Source organism: Mastigoproctus giganteus, chromosome 12 (genome assembly GCF_048544385.1).
Source record: "Mastigoproctus giganteus isolate SK-2022 chromosome 12, ASM4854438v1, whole genome shotgun sequence".
NCBI lineage: Eukaryota > Metazoa > Arthropoda > Arachnida > Uropygi > Thelyphonidae > Mastigoproctus > Mastigoproctus giganteus.
This window is the reverse complement of record NC_143586.1, coordinates 106,371,704-106,385,044: the sequence shown is the minus strand read 5'-3', so window position 1 is coordinate 106,385,044 and position 13,341 is coordinate 106,371,704. Positions and strand designations below refer to the sequence as shown.

The following is a 13,341-nucleotide window of genomic DNA, read 5'->3' as shown; positions in this document are numbered from 1 at the left end:
TAACATTTTTTTAGGTTCTGATTTTTTTTTATTAAATCGTTCAATCTATTCCAGCCCGCATCATGATGCGAAAATTTCATTCGGCCCGCTGACGAAAAAAGTTGCCCACCCCCTGCTATATATGTATATAAAAACAAATTCAATAGATATAGCATAAAATGGTATGTATCATGACAGTTTAAAATTCAAAAACAAAATTGGCAGAAAAGGATAGAGAAATTAAAATCTGATGTTAGCTAACATCAGATTTTAATTTTATTTCTATACCCCTTTCTCAGACCAAAATTGCCCACCCATATCTGATGCTGGCTATTGCTCCATATATTAATTTAATCACTTCTCTCTAATTGGCTATTCAATTCAGCCTATAATTTTCATGAGGATATTCACATTCCTTCTCATGCCTTCAACATCTCCAATTTCTGCTATCCTTCTATTAGTCTTGGCATTCTGTGTAATTTACGCATCCATCTTCACACTTCTTAACAGATTTTACTTATATATACCAGATTTAAAATTCAAAAGCTAGGAAAAAACTAGGACATTTCAAGCTTTAAAAACGAGGACATTTTAAAAATTATTTATTACTAAAAATTACGATACAGTATTTATTGTTATTGCCAATAATTTTCAGTAAGTTTGGATTACAAAGTAAGTAATTATAAAATGTTGGGTTGGAGAGAGACGGCAGAGGTTTCTGATCTCATCTGAATATCACTGAGTTCGAGAGAGATGTAGCGAAGTCATAATTTGGGATAATCCAGTCCACATAATGCAACCAGTGCATTGATTTTATTTATTATGTTGTATTGACCAAAGGTGCAAAAGCACAAAATATTTAATGAAATTTCATTTTATGATGAGATGGGGGCTTTTTTTTTTTTTTTCTCTTAAATCTATAAAAAACTAGGACGCAAGTGTAAAATCCACGGGATGTCTGAGGACGCCCTAAAAACTAGAACATGTCCTTGGAAACGAGAAAGTCTGGTAACCCTGTATGTGGCAGAGATTTAGTATTTAGTATTAGTAACGGCCGTATGGTGCAAGAAAGCCTATGGCTTATGCTGCACCAGCCAAAAAAAAAAAAAAAAATCCGAACAAAACAATGATAAAAACAAAAATTAAATAAATAAATAAATAATAATAATTAATAAATAAATAAAAATAATAAAATGAAATTAAAAATTAAATAAAAAGGAAATTAATCCTATCATCCTATGCGCTTCCCTTACCCGAAAGTACTATCCAGATGACCTTTGAATTTCCCCAAACTGTCGGCCTCTACCACCCATGAAGGCAACTTATTCCAGTAATTTATAACTCGCTGGCTAAAATAAAACTTCCTGCAGTCCAATCTAAACATTTCCCCGCGTAACTTGAATTTATGTCCCCTAGTTCTAGCATCATTTATAATCTTGAAAATTTTGTCCTCATTCATTTTACTGATGCCTCTCAGAGCCTTAAACACCTCAATCAAATCTCCCCTAAGGTGTCTAGTTTCCAAACTCTGCAACCCACATATTCGAAGTCTTTCTTCATACGGACGCCCTTTTGCCGATCTCACCAGGCGAGTTACCCTTCTTTGCACCCTTTCAAGAAGCTCGATGTCTTTCTTTAGGTGCGGTCTCCATACTTGAACACAGTATTCCAAGTGTGGTCTAACATAAGCCTTATATAATGGGATTATCACGTCCCTATCTCTACTTGCAAAAGTTCGATAGATCATCGATAGGACACCATGGGCCTTCCTTGCAACCTGTTTACAATGCTCAGAGAATTTCATGTCTGACCGTATCGTAACACCCAAGTCCCTTTCCTCCAGTACTGGGTTTAGTTGAACTCCACCAAGTGAATAAGTTATTTTGGGATTACTGTTTCCCAGGTGTAATACCTTACACTTTGTTGGATTAAAGCACAGCTGCCATTTTTCTGACCATTCTTGAAGTCTATCTAGGTCTCTCTGAAGAAGCTCAGCTTGACAGTGATCATTAACTACTCTACCAATTTTAACATCATCTGCAAATTTAGACATCACGCCCTCTATCCCTTCATCAATGTCGTTTATGAAAATTAAAAACAACAGTGGTCCTAATACTGATCCTTGGGGAACCCCACTTCTTACAGCAACCCAATCTGAGGAATAGCCATTTATCACAACCCTCTGCCTCCTGCCCTGAAGCCATCCTTCTATCCATCTAAGGATTTTTCCAGTGATTCCAACCTGTTCCAGCTTATAAAGCAACCGCTCATGTGGGACTGAGTCAAAAGCTTTGCTGAAATCTAAATAAACAATGTCGAAATTATTCCCTAAATCCAGCTCGTGAGTGACCCTTTCGATTAGTCTTTTTAAAAAGAAAGATTGCACAAAAAAACACGATATTATCGTTTCTTTTGGTGCAATTTGGGTGGTTGACACTGGAAGAGATGCCAGGATTGTTCGACATAGGACAATTCTATCTTATGTTTAAAATATATTATTTTTTTGTCTTTTATTACGATTTTTACTTTTTCGATTTGTGGCTATGCTGCCTCCTCTCATCTTTGCAGTTTATTTTCTTTTCCATTCTCAACTGTTATCAATACATAACAGTTATTTATGTATAGATTCTGAACACTTCGCAACGTTAACGTTTTTTTTTTTTTTTTTTTTTTTTTTCCTTCTTTGATAAATTAAATTCTTCGCCTGCAAAAATATTACCTTCCTCTTTCAATTATTTCAGTGCTCGTTCCAACAAATATTTTATCAAAATGTCCTGCAATGGACATTAGCAAACCACCCGCTCGCTCTTTCCCATATTTATTTATCTTTTGATAAGTTTTCACCTGAAAATTACGGGACATCCGCTGAATTGCAGGAGGGGTTGATCGGCAATTTTACGGTACCAGTTTACCCGAGAGCTAAAGGGATTAACATTCTGAAATATAGTGGCACCCGTAAAACCTACCCCATCGCATAGTGAGAAGTTGCACTGGTCACTGCTTTCTATGTGTCCATACCCTTAGTTGCTCATACAACAATCAAACCAAACCAACAAATATTTTCTCTATCTTTTGTACAATGCTACTTTGGTGTGTGTTAACTTACTTGTGCTAATATCCACACATTCTTGCATGGATGCTTTAATTTTATCTGATTGGTTTAAAATTATCTTAAAAGTTGATTGTGCTAGTCCAAAATGTTGTCACCTCACTTTTCTTGTTACCAGTTTCTACTAGTTGTTATTCTCCATTTTAGTTTCTAAACTTATTGCTTTTTGTTTTCTTGACATTGCTAAGCAAGATATTTTTTTGCTTTTTATATTTTCTTTAAATTGAAACCAAACTGAAGAGAGCAAAAGCTCAGCAATGTGGTGTGCATGAACCAACTACAAAATGTGGGACTTTTCTGCATTAAGGCAGCATGCATTCAACTATCACTGAAAAAAAATTTGTCAACTCTGTTATAACAAGACTTTGTTTTCAGAGGATTTGTTAAGCAAAGCATAACTGTATTAGCCTTTTTATAAATTAGGCAAGTCAATCACCCATTTCAGAATTTTTCCTAATCTAAAATAGCCAAACTTGTTCTTGCAAAATATTTCAGTTAGAGAAATTTATCAAATAAATTCACGAGAAGAATATAATTGCTATACTACTGATTTCTGTATTTATTTTGAATTCATCAATCAAATTTCTCAAACTTTGCCTAAAGAAGATTGACAGTGATATTTAGTTAGGTTAAGATATTCCTAAGAATAACTTCAACATTAAAATATTGTCAGACAACCTTCTTCAGAACTGAAGAAGGTTGACTAAACAACAGAAAGCTTTTATTTGTATGTATCTAATCTATGTATATTTCCTATTATTAAACTTGTCACAATCTATATTTTTGTATCCGTTTTGCTCTGAGCAACTGTAATTTAATAATAATAATTAACTAACTGATGAATCGTGTCAAAGGGGAAGCAAGTCTGTCATCAGAAAAGCTGTTTACTGACCAGTGTCCTGCACAGCAAGCTGGGTTTTCTAGTTACGTCAAACAAATGTAATACAATATCAGGGTCTACAGATGTGAGTTCAATTTGAGACTCAAACCAAGTGTTCTCTATAAGATTTTGGATGGCCACTGCTTCCCAGTTAGCCTTGCATTTCATTAATGGCTACTATTGATAAGTTTCTTTTTTTTTTTTTTTTTTTTTTGTTGACCAGTAAATGCCTGAAAAATGATTAAATTACAAGCATATTTGTCTATATTTTTAAACTGGAACCTAATGCTGTTAACACTCATGTCAGTCATTTCAGATTTCTCTCACATTAAAAACTAATTTTTTCACATAGCATTACTGATGTAATTGTATAGTATACTACCTTCTTGCAGGTTGGTTGTTGGGTTTTATTGGCGCATTAGCAACTAAGGCTATAATGTGCCACCTTCTTGCAGCAGTGAGTACATGACACCTCATAAAAAATGTTTTATTTTTTTTCCCCCTTAAGCATATATATCAAATAGCTTGAGGTATGTCTTTATACTGCATGTTGACTTTGTAAATATGTCTATAGTTCACTCATTTCAATTTTAAATTGTCAGTTATGCATATATATAATTTTGTATATGTTTACCTATGATTTCAAAACAAAGAGCCAGTTCTGCTATAGCGTGCATTTTTGAAATGCGAATTTGCTCCAACGCGACTAATATATTAGGGAACAATGAGAGTATAATGCTATTTTCGCATTGGCTCGTGTGCAAATTCGTCTGCAAGTAACACCAGGTGAATGCAAAACCCGGCACCAAGCTGAATGTAGCAACCTGCGCAGTAATACATACAAGTTTACGAAGCTTAAAAAATGTCAAACAACAAACGTGTGAGAGCTATATTTCCCATTTACTGCAGTTGTATTGGTCCATGAGACACATTTGTCATTCGCTGTATTCACAAGATAACATGTGATATTGTAGGCTGACTCATGTTTTCAGGCTTCCATTTGAACAGAAATTTCGTGAGGCATGAGCACATTTCTGGAGATCACTACCATAAAACAAATACAATCTGCAGTTCCAGTTTACTGGGCTTTTCAGTTAGTGCAATCTAATTATAAATGGGTAGTAAACTATCTTACTGCATTTGCGATAATACCAATAGCTGTTAATTCTGTGGATTTTTGTTATTATGGTGAAATGTGTTTCCCCTTCGATGAAATCTTCAACCATATAAAAAAAACAAATTTTCAGAATCTCTCTTCATTCCTATTTTTTAAGCTTGATAAACTTCTCACTTGCACATCTCATGTTCATCATTATTGATGACTTATCATTTTAACAGTATTAAATTTTACAATCCAAAAAAAAAAAGTCAGCAAACTTCATACCTTGTCAAGGTAAAGTGCTATAATTACTGTAATATTTATTTGTTTATTAGAAATTTAAAATGTTTAAATCTGTGTTAACAATTTTAATGGGTTTCTAATTTTTTTTTTTTTTTTAGTGTTTTACTTGCCACACTGAACATTTTTCCTATTTTTTCCATAAGCCCCATTGTTTTTAATGTGTCAAATACCATAAAGCAGAGATTTTTAGGAACACATTATAGCAGAACTGACTGTACAGTATATGTTACTAGTTTGTGTGAAGAGCAAATCCACAAGGATATGATGCAGATATTACATGATGATTATCCATCACATGGTACCACCAAAAATTGGGCTGCTGAATTCAAAAGGGATCATGTCATCAAAGATAAACCATACTCTGGACAATATATAATAGAAAACATTGCTGTTTGTGATGTGATTTTGAATGATTATCAGACTGGATTACAGTACAGCAAACACACTAAACATCCAGTGGATCAGTCCAGTAATCGTCAAAAAGATTAGAGCATGAAAAAAATTTCAGCAAAATTGATACTAAAATGTTTGAATGCACATTCAAAAAGGGAGGAGGTCAATTGTGTAATGGCAATTCTTGCAAAATTTACTTTGGTTTCAGATAAGTTTTTCAGCCAATTGGTGACCATGGATGTCACCTGGATTTGGTTTGTTACTCTGTTACTCAGAGACCAAATGACAATCAAGCAGTGTACCATGAAGGGAAGAGGAGTGCTCCTTCCCACAAAATATTTCAAAAGGTGCTATCAGGGTAATGGAATTAGTTTTTCTGGGACAAAGTGATAATATTCACCAATTAGTGTCAAAATGGCAAATCCATCATAAGCACATTATTCTTTTGTATTGAAATTTCATGGGCAATTTAAAAAGGTTATGAGAAACTCCAGAGTTTCCCATTCCTGTTTGCATGCCAATCTTCTGGTTAAAAAAAAAATTGAGAAACCATGGAGACAATCAAAAATTTAGGTTATTAATTATTGTCACACCAACCATATGTGACAGATATAGCTCCTTTGATTACTGCTTATTAAATGCACTAAAAAAAATTTACAAAGGGCAATACTGAGACAGAAATATCATTCATGCAATCAAGGAGTTGTTAGAGGATTGAGAGATTGTCCTAGAAACAATGAGGGAAAACTGCACCAAGTATAACCATCCTTCATTGTTGTTTTAGTGGAATAAATGTTAATTTGTTTCCAGATTGCTGCATCCTATGTTAGGACAAAAACATTAAGTACATCTCATATTTCTTGACTTTAGTTCCAGACATACATGATTTGATATTGTAGTAATTCTTTGAAAGGGCAACTCTGATTAGAAATAGCGGTGTATCAAAAAAAGCATTACTTAGTAATATTGTTTGCATACAGAATAATAAGGCAAAATAAAATAAAGTCGTTAAAGAATTATGAAGGAGTAATTTTTCCTTTCTTTCTGAGAAACAAATTGATTTTAGCAGGAGATTTGGATATTTTAATTAAGATTGGCTGGCTGGTTATTTGATTTTTTTATGGTGCTTTGATTAAGACATACGACAATTTCTAAGATTTATTTCTTCAGAGGTTACTGCATCTAGACATAAAAATATGTTAATTAAACTATCACCTAAAAAACATGCATGGTTTTGCTCTGCTATTAGGTATGGCTCCTCTAAGCCTGAGTCTACGCACAGCTTCCCTTAAATGTCTTGGATGTAAAGGACCAGTTTCTCCATTTTGTTCCATTACATCTAATGCTATGGAAATAAAATAAAAATTATGCTAAATACTTGTGTTAATTGACAATAAATAAATTCAAATAATGTATGTGCACTTCTATTGTAAAATGCAATTTTTTATATAGAGCCTTATAATATAAATTCTTTACCATACAGCACCTGCAACTGATATCAACATTGCAATTAAGGTACACTCACTTGAATCTATTAAGTATCCATATAAGTGTATTTGGTAAAATAATATTAGCAATATGACTACTGTTGCATTAGAAGGGTGGAGGGATACCATTTCATAAGAGCAACTGTTAAGGCTTCAGGTAATAAGCTAATACAAAGAAATCTAACAAGGCAATAGATAAAGTCTTATCTTTCTTTATTTCATCATACTCAGTTGTGTACTCAAAGTCAGCTAGATGTAATATAATTAGGTTATAAACATAATTGTATTATTATTTATTAAATTGCTGTTTGGGCCAATGCAGTCCAGTAATTGGAATTATTATTATGCACGAAAAAAAATTACATTTTCAAATCAAAAGTTTCCTTCTACGTACTGCTTGGCTGATCATTTAGAGATTTGATAATTTATTTATCATTTGACACAAGGTCCCTAACTGAGGCTAGTTGTTATCCGATGACAGAACCGAATAGTTCCAAAACTGGTCATAACAGCACTCGTGAATAAATGTAGTTTGTAGAGAATAATTCCAAACACTGTTGCTGTCTAGACGGACAAATGTCCCCAGTTTTCTTGTCTTTACTTCAGTAAAGACAAAAAAAAACATAAGTTTCACTATTTTCTCAAATTATTTCAATATCAGCACTAAAATAGTAGCCCACTTCTTTACTAAATTCACAAATTTGTTAAAAAATTAAGAATAGAACCAATGTGACTGAGATAAACAGATTTTCACTGCTTCAATATGGCTAAATATTCTCTCACACCCAGCACTGCCATGAGTCAAGCATGACATTTGTCATATTTCAAACCAAACCAAACCAAGGGCTACTGTAAATCAATTACTTCTTATTTCATAATAGCATCTGGTAAGTTCTCATATCAAAACTGGCAGAAATGAGCTACAAAACATCTACTTCTTTATTTTAAAATGATGAAATTTGTGCTGCCTCAGAATTTATAAGAACATTTTTCAATGGGAAATTGTGTGCCATGTAACAGCATGTAGCAATAAAGTACTTCCTCATTGCAACAAGAGAACATCTCTTGTTTTAGACTCCCCCCCCCAAGACCTTTGCAGAAGAAATGTCTATGACTAAGTCACAATCACCCTCTTCTGGTTTAATCTGCTATGGTAATCAACTTCCAAAATGGAAGATTTAAAAGCTGTTGGTATAATAAATTTACACAACATTTTTCAACATATCTAGAAGTAAGGAAAACAGACCCATTTTTACTTGGCACATATGCTTCAAAATAGTACCCCCCCCCCCCCGGCAGATGAATGTTACATGATATATTGGTTTGAAGTGCTAAGTTCAGCTTTTCATACATTGGTATAACATTTAAAACAAACAAGTACATTCAGTCCTCGTATAACACGTGTTTACACTACACAAATTCGATTATACACGATTTATAAATAGGGGAACACTATCTTATATAACACAAACCGAATTCGCTTATGCACGATTCGCCTTTGTGTTTACAAGAAAAGGCAGGCAAACGCAGAATCACCCCAACCAAATGCAACACGATAGGAATGAAGAGAAGATTCTGAAAATGTATTTGTTTTTTATATCAGTGAAGGGGAAATACATTTCAGCATAATAACGTAAAAACCAACACAATTCCAGCTATCGGTATAATCGCAAATGCAATTAGATTGAGTTTACTACCAGTTTATAACAGATTCCACTAGCAGAAACGCAACTGGAAATTGTTTTTATTGTTTTATGGTAGTAACCCCTAGAAATGTGCTTTAGTAAAACATGAGGTGTTAAGTGTATCTCAGCTTTTACGGTGTTGTTTATTCAGTTGTTACACGCACGCAGCTTTGTTTATGTGTATCAAGCGTGCCTCCTCATTTTGTAATTGTGCTTTATTCCCTAAAAACGAGTAAAATACTTAAAAGGTGTGAAAAGGAAGCGTCCTGGTGAAGACACTGCAGATTCGGAGAGAAAAAGAAAAGCAATACAGTAATACCCCGAAGTTACGCGATAGGTGGGTCCGACGAAAATCGCGTAAGTCGAATTCGCGTAAGTCGGGGTACAACTTTGCATATAAATACATATAAATTTTGCTTAATTGGGACCAAGGACTAACAAAAACACTAGTTTAGAAGAAAAATATTAATAAAATTGCAGTTCTTTATACATATTAATACAAAATATGTATTAAAAAAACAAATGACTTACGTTAAAAAGTGATGTCGATGGCTTCATAAAATCTAACAAATTCGTCTGACGACACAGCGCGTTCTTTTTTTCACGCAGAATTTCTTCGTAGCAAGCTAATAATTTTTTTTATTCCTTGCTTTGTAGCTATAACGCGTTCTTCGTTCCATGTGCTTTTCGCCGTTGCTTCATTTAGACCTGTAGCACGTGCAATATCACATGGTCTTTCATTTCGCTCAAAGCGTTTCAAAATTTCATATTTTTTCTCTATCGACAGAGACGGACTGGCCATAAGCCTTACCGGGGAAACCCCGGCGGGCCAGTGTGATTTTGGCCATAAACCATAGTATGAGGCCACTATAAATTTTCCCGGGTAAGAATTTTTGACCCAGTCCGCCTCTGTTTATCGATAATTGCTTTTCTTTTTCTCTCAGAATCTGCAGTCTTCACCAGGACGCTTCCTTTTCACACCTTTTAATTAAGTATTTTACTCATTTTTAGGGAATAAAGCACAATTACAAAATGAGGAGGCACGCTTGATACGCATAAACAAAGCTGCGCGCATGTAGCAACTGAATAAACAACACCATAAAGGCAGAGATACGCTATTAACACCTCACATTTCTAGGGGTTACTACCATAAAACAATAAAAATTCAGTTGCGTTTCTGCTAGTGAAATCTGTTATAAACTGGTAGTAAACTCGATCTAATTGCATTTGCGATTATACCGATAGCTGGAATTGTGTTGGTTTTTATGTTATTATGGTGAAATGTGTTTCCCCTTCACTGATATAAAAAACATAAAAACAGCAAAGTTGAATTTTGTTCATCTTTCGCTCTCATTCTCCGCCGTCGCACCGTATATCGATAACATATGAAAAACGACCTTGAAGATAGTGGGCGGCAGCGTTGCCAAACGAAAAAATCAAGAACTGCGTAACTCCGAGTTCGCGTAAGTCGGGGTATTACTGTATCGATAAACAGAGGCGGACTGGATCAAAAATTCTTACCCGGGAAAATTTATAGTGGCCTCATACTATGATTTATGGCCAAAATCACACTGGCCTCTGGCCCACCGGGGTTTTCCTGGTAAGGCTAATGGCCAGTCCGCCTCTGTCGATAGAGAAAAAATATGAAATTGTGAAACGCTTTGAGTGAAATGAAAGACCATGCTACAGACGTAAATGAGGCAACGCAGAGAATTACAAAGAATGCAGAGAAAATAAAAGCAACTTTCGCAGCAGGAACAACTCAAAAGTGTAATCCATTAGATTAAGACACAAAAAATTGGAAGAGATGGAATGGCTGTCATCTGTTTGGATAGAAAATCAAACAAAAAAAAGTTTGCTTACGATAGAAGCAAAAGCATTGGCAATATTTTATTACATAATAGTCATAATAAAATACGTATTTTATTACAATAATTTATTGTGTTTGGTAATGTTTCGATTACAAATGTGTGTTCAATCTTGAGTGGTTGACACCTAACCCTATTTTTCCCATAGGGCCTATTTATATTGCACGATTTTGCATTGCACGAGGGTTTCTAGGAACACAACTATTGTGTTAAGGACTGACTGTAAATTGCTTTATTCAAACCAGAAGTTTCAACTTGAAGAAATATCAACAGGCTTCCATGTTGATATTTCTTCCACAAACATGTCTAGAATTATCAGCTTGATTGGCCTGTTACGGATTACTTTCACCAAAAGTTTGATTCAGAAACTGAAGTTCTTTTTCTTGAGTTCATCAATTTATCTTCTTTCATAATTTTTGCATCATGAACTACATTTGGATATGAGTCAGTGCCACTAAAACTGGAGTAGTGAGATCATACACTAGTGATAACTGAGAAGTGCTCATATGGCTTTTCTCACCACTTTTCGCCTCTTCTGTTAATAGACTTGAAAAAGGTTGCCACTTTTCTACTCCAGTTAACACATTAACTAAAGACAGGCAAATGTGTATACACACATGCATAAAATTTTTTTTTTTACTTCAGTGGCATGCATCAGTTTGAATCTATCTTTCCTTTTGCCATTTCTTTCTAAATAGCAGTAAATTTTCACCAAAGACTTATACAGCATCAGCAAAAAAAAAAAAAAACATTTCACTCAACCATTCCAAATGCCTGTCTAGTTCTGCCTTGAATTTATTTAAGCTATCGACTTCTGCAACGAAAGATGGAAGTTTGTTCCAGCAATCAACTACCTGCTGGCTAAAGGAAACTTTCTGCGCATCTACTTGACAACTGTCTCTCCTCAATTTCAGTTTCTGCTCCCTCAGGTTTGTAATCTGAGGAAGAATCCCATCAAGGCCTTATACACCTCAATCAGATTGCCTCAAAGGTGCCTAGTCTCCAGATGCTGCATTTTGCAGAATTTAAGCCTTTCTTTGTAAGAGCATCCCTTTGTTCCCCTCATCAGTCTTGTTGCCCTTCTCTGTACTCATTCTAGCAACTCTACATCCTTCTTAAAACGAGGCTTCCAGACCTGTACGCAGTACTCAAGGTGTGGCCTAATCCCTTGCCTTATACAAGAGGATAATCACCTCCTTATCCCTGCTTGCAAAATTTCTGTATATCATTGACATGACTTGCTCTGGAAGCCTATCTGCACTGCTCAGAAAACTTCATTAGCATTAGTAGGGGCATTTGATACAAGAAAGCAAGCTTATGCAGCATCAGCCAAAAAAAAATAAAAAATAAAATAAAAAATAACCACTTCCACTTCACCCCTCTGTTTGTTAGATATACCTGTCCAGCTGAGCCTTAAACTTATTTAGGCTATAAACTTCCATGACAAGGGATTGAAGTCTATTCCACCAACCAACCACCCGCTGGCTAAAGGCAAATTTCCTCACCGTCTATCCTACATGTCTTTTTTCAATTTGAATTTATGCCCTCTCAGGTGATTATTCTGAGCAAGAGGAAGAATCCCATCAGCATTGAGCATGCTCAAACCATTCAAGGCTTTATACACCTCAATCAGATTGCCTCAAAGGTGCCTAGTCTCCAGATGCTGCATTTTGCAGAATTTAAGCCTTTCTTCGTAAGAGCACCCCTTTGTTCCATTCACTAATCTTGTTGCCCTTCTCTGTACTCGTTCCAGCATCTCTACATCCTTCTTGAAATGAGGCCTCCAGACCTGTATACAGTACTCTAGGTGTGGTCTGACCATTGCCTTATACAAGGGAATAATCACCTCCTTATCCCTGCTAGAAAAATTCCTATATATCATCGACAATACACCATGAGCTACTCTTGCAGCCCGTCTGCACTGCTCAGAGAACTTCATATCTACCTGCACAACCACCCCCAAGTCCCTTTCTTTCTCTACCACTGTCAGTGTAGTACCACAGAGTTGATACATTGCTCTGGGATTGCTGTTTCCCATGTGTAGTACTTTACATTTGTCAATGTTAAACTTCATTTGCCACCTCTCAGCCCATCTGCTCAACCTTTCCAGATCCTGTTGCAGTAGCGTAGTGTCCTTGACAACCCTGCCAACCTTCATATCATCTGCAAACTTGGACATTAAGCTTGATATACCATCATCAATATCATTTATAAATACAGAAAACAATAATGGACCCAATACTGAACCCTGAGGGACTCCACTAATAACATTAGTCCACGATGAGCAGTGTCCATTGATTACCACTCTCTGTCTTCTCCCCCTCATCCATAGCAGCAATTTGCTTCCAATGCTACACTGCTCCAACTTGTGTAGCAGTCTTCCATGTGCAACAGTATCAAAAGCCTTTCTAAGATCCAAGTATATAATATCAAAGTTATTCCCTGCATCCAGTTCTTTTGTGACTGCATCATAGTATCCAATCAAATTGGTCAGGCAAAACTTCCCCTTGACAAAACCATGCTGTGTCTGAGCTATGA

At 35.3% G+C, this 13,341-nt stretch overlaps 1 protein-coding gene across 3 annotated transcripts in view; it reads right to left on the bottom strand.

Moving 5' to 3' along the window:
- Taf11 (TATA-box binding protein associated factor 11) overlaps positions 1–13,341 on the bottom strand; it is a 114,324-nt gene that overhangs the window by 36,289 nt on the left and 64,694 nt on the right. For 2 of the 3 annotated variants that reach the window (XM_090386076.1, XM_090386077.1), the window contains exon 4: positions 6,972–7,108. The exons of the other annotated variant lie outside the window; for it this stretch is intronic. In XM_090386076.1, the coding sequence (XP_090242202.1) occupies positions 6,975–7,108 (134 nt within the window). In that variant the 3' untranslated portion in view covers positions 6,972–6,974. Of the gene's footprint in view, positions 1–6,971; positions 7,109–13,341 lie in introns of those variants that run through there. 3 annotated transcript variants of the gene reach the window in all.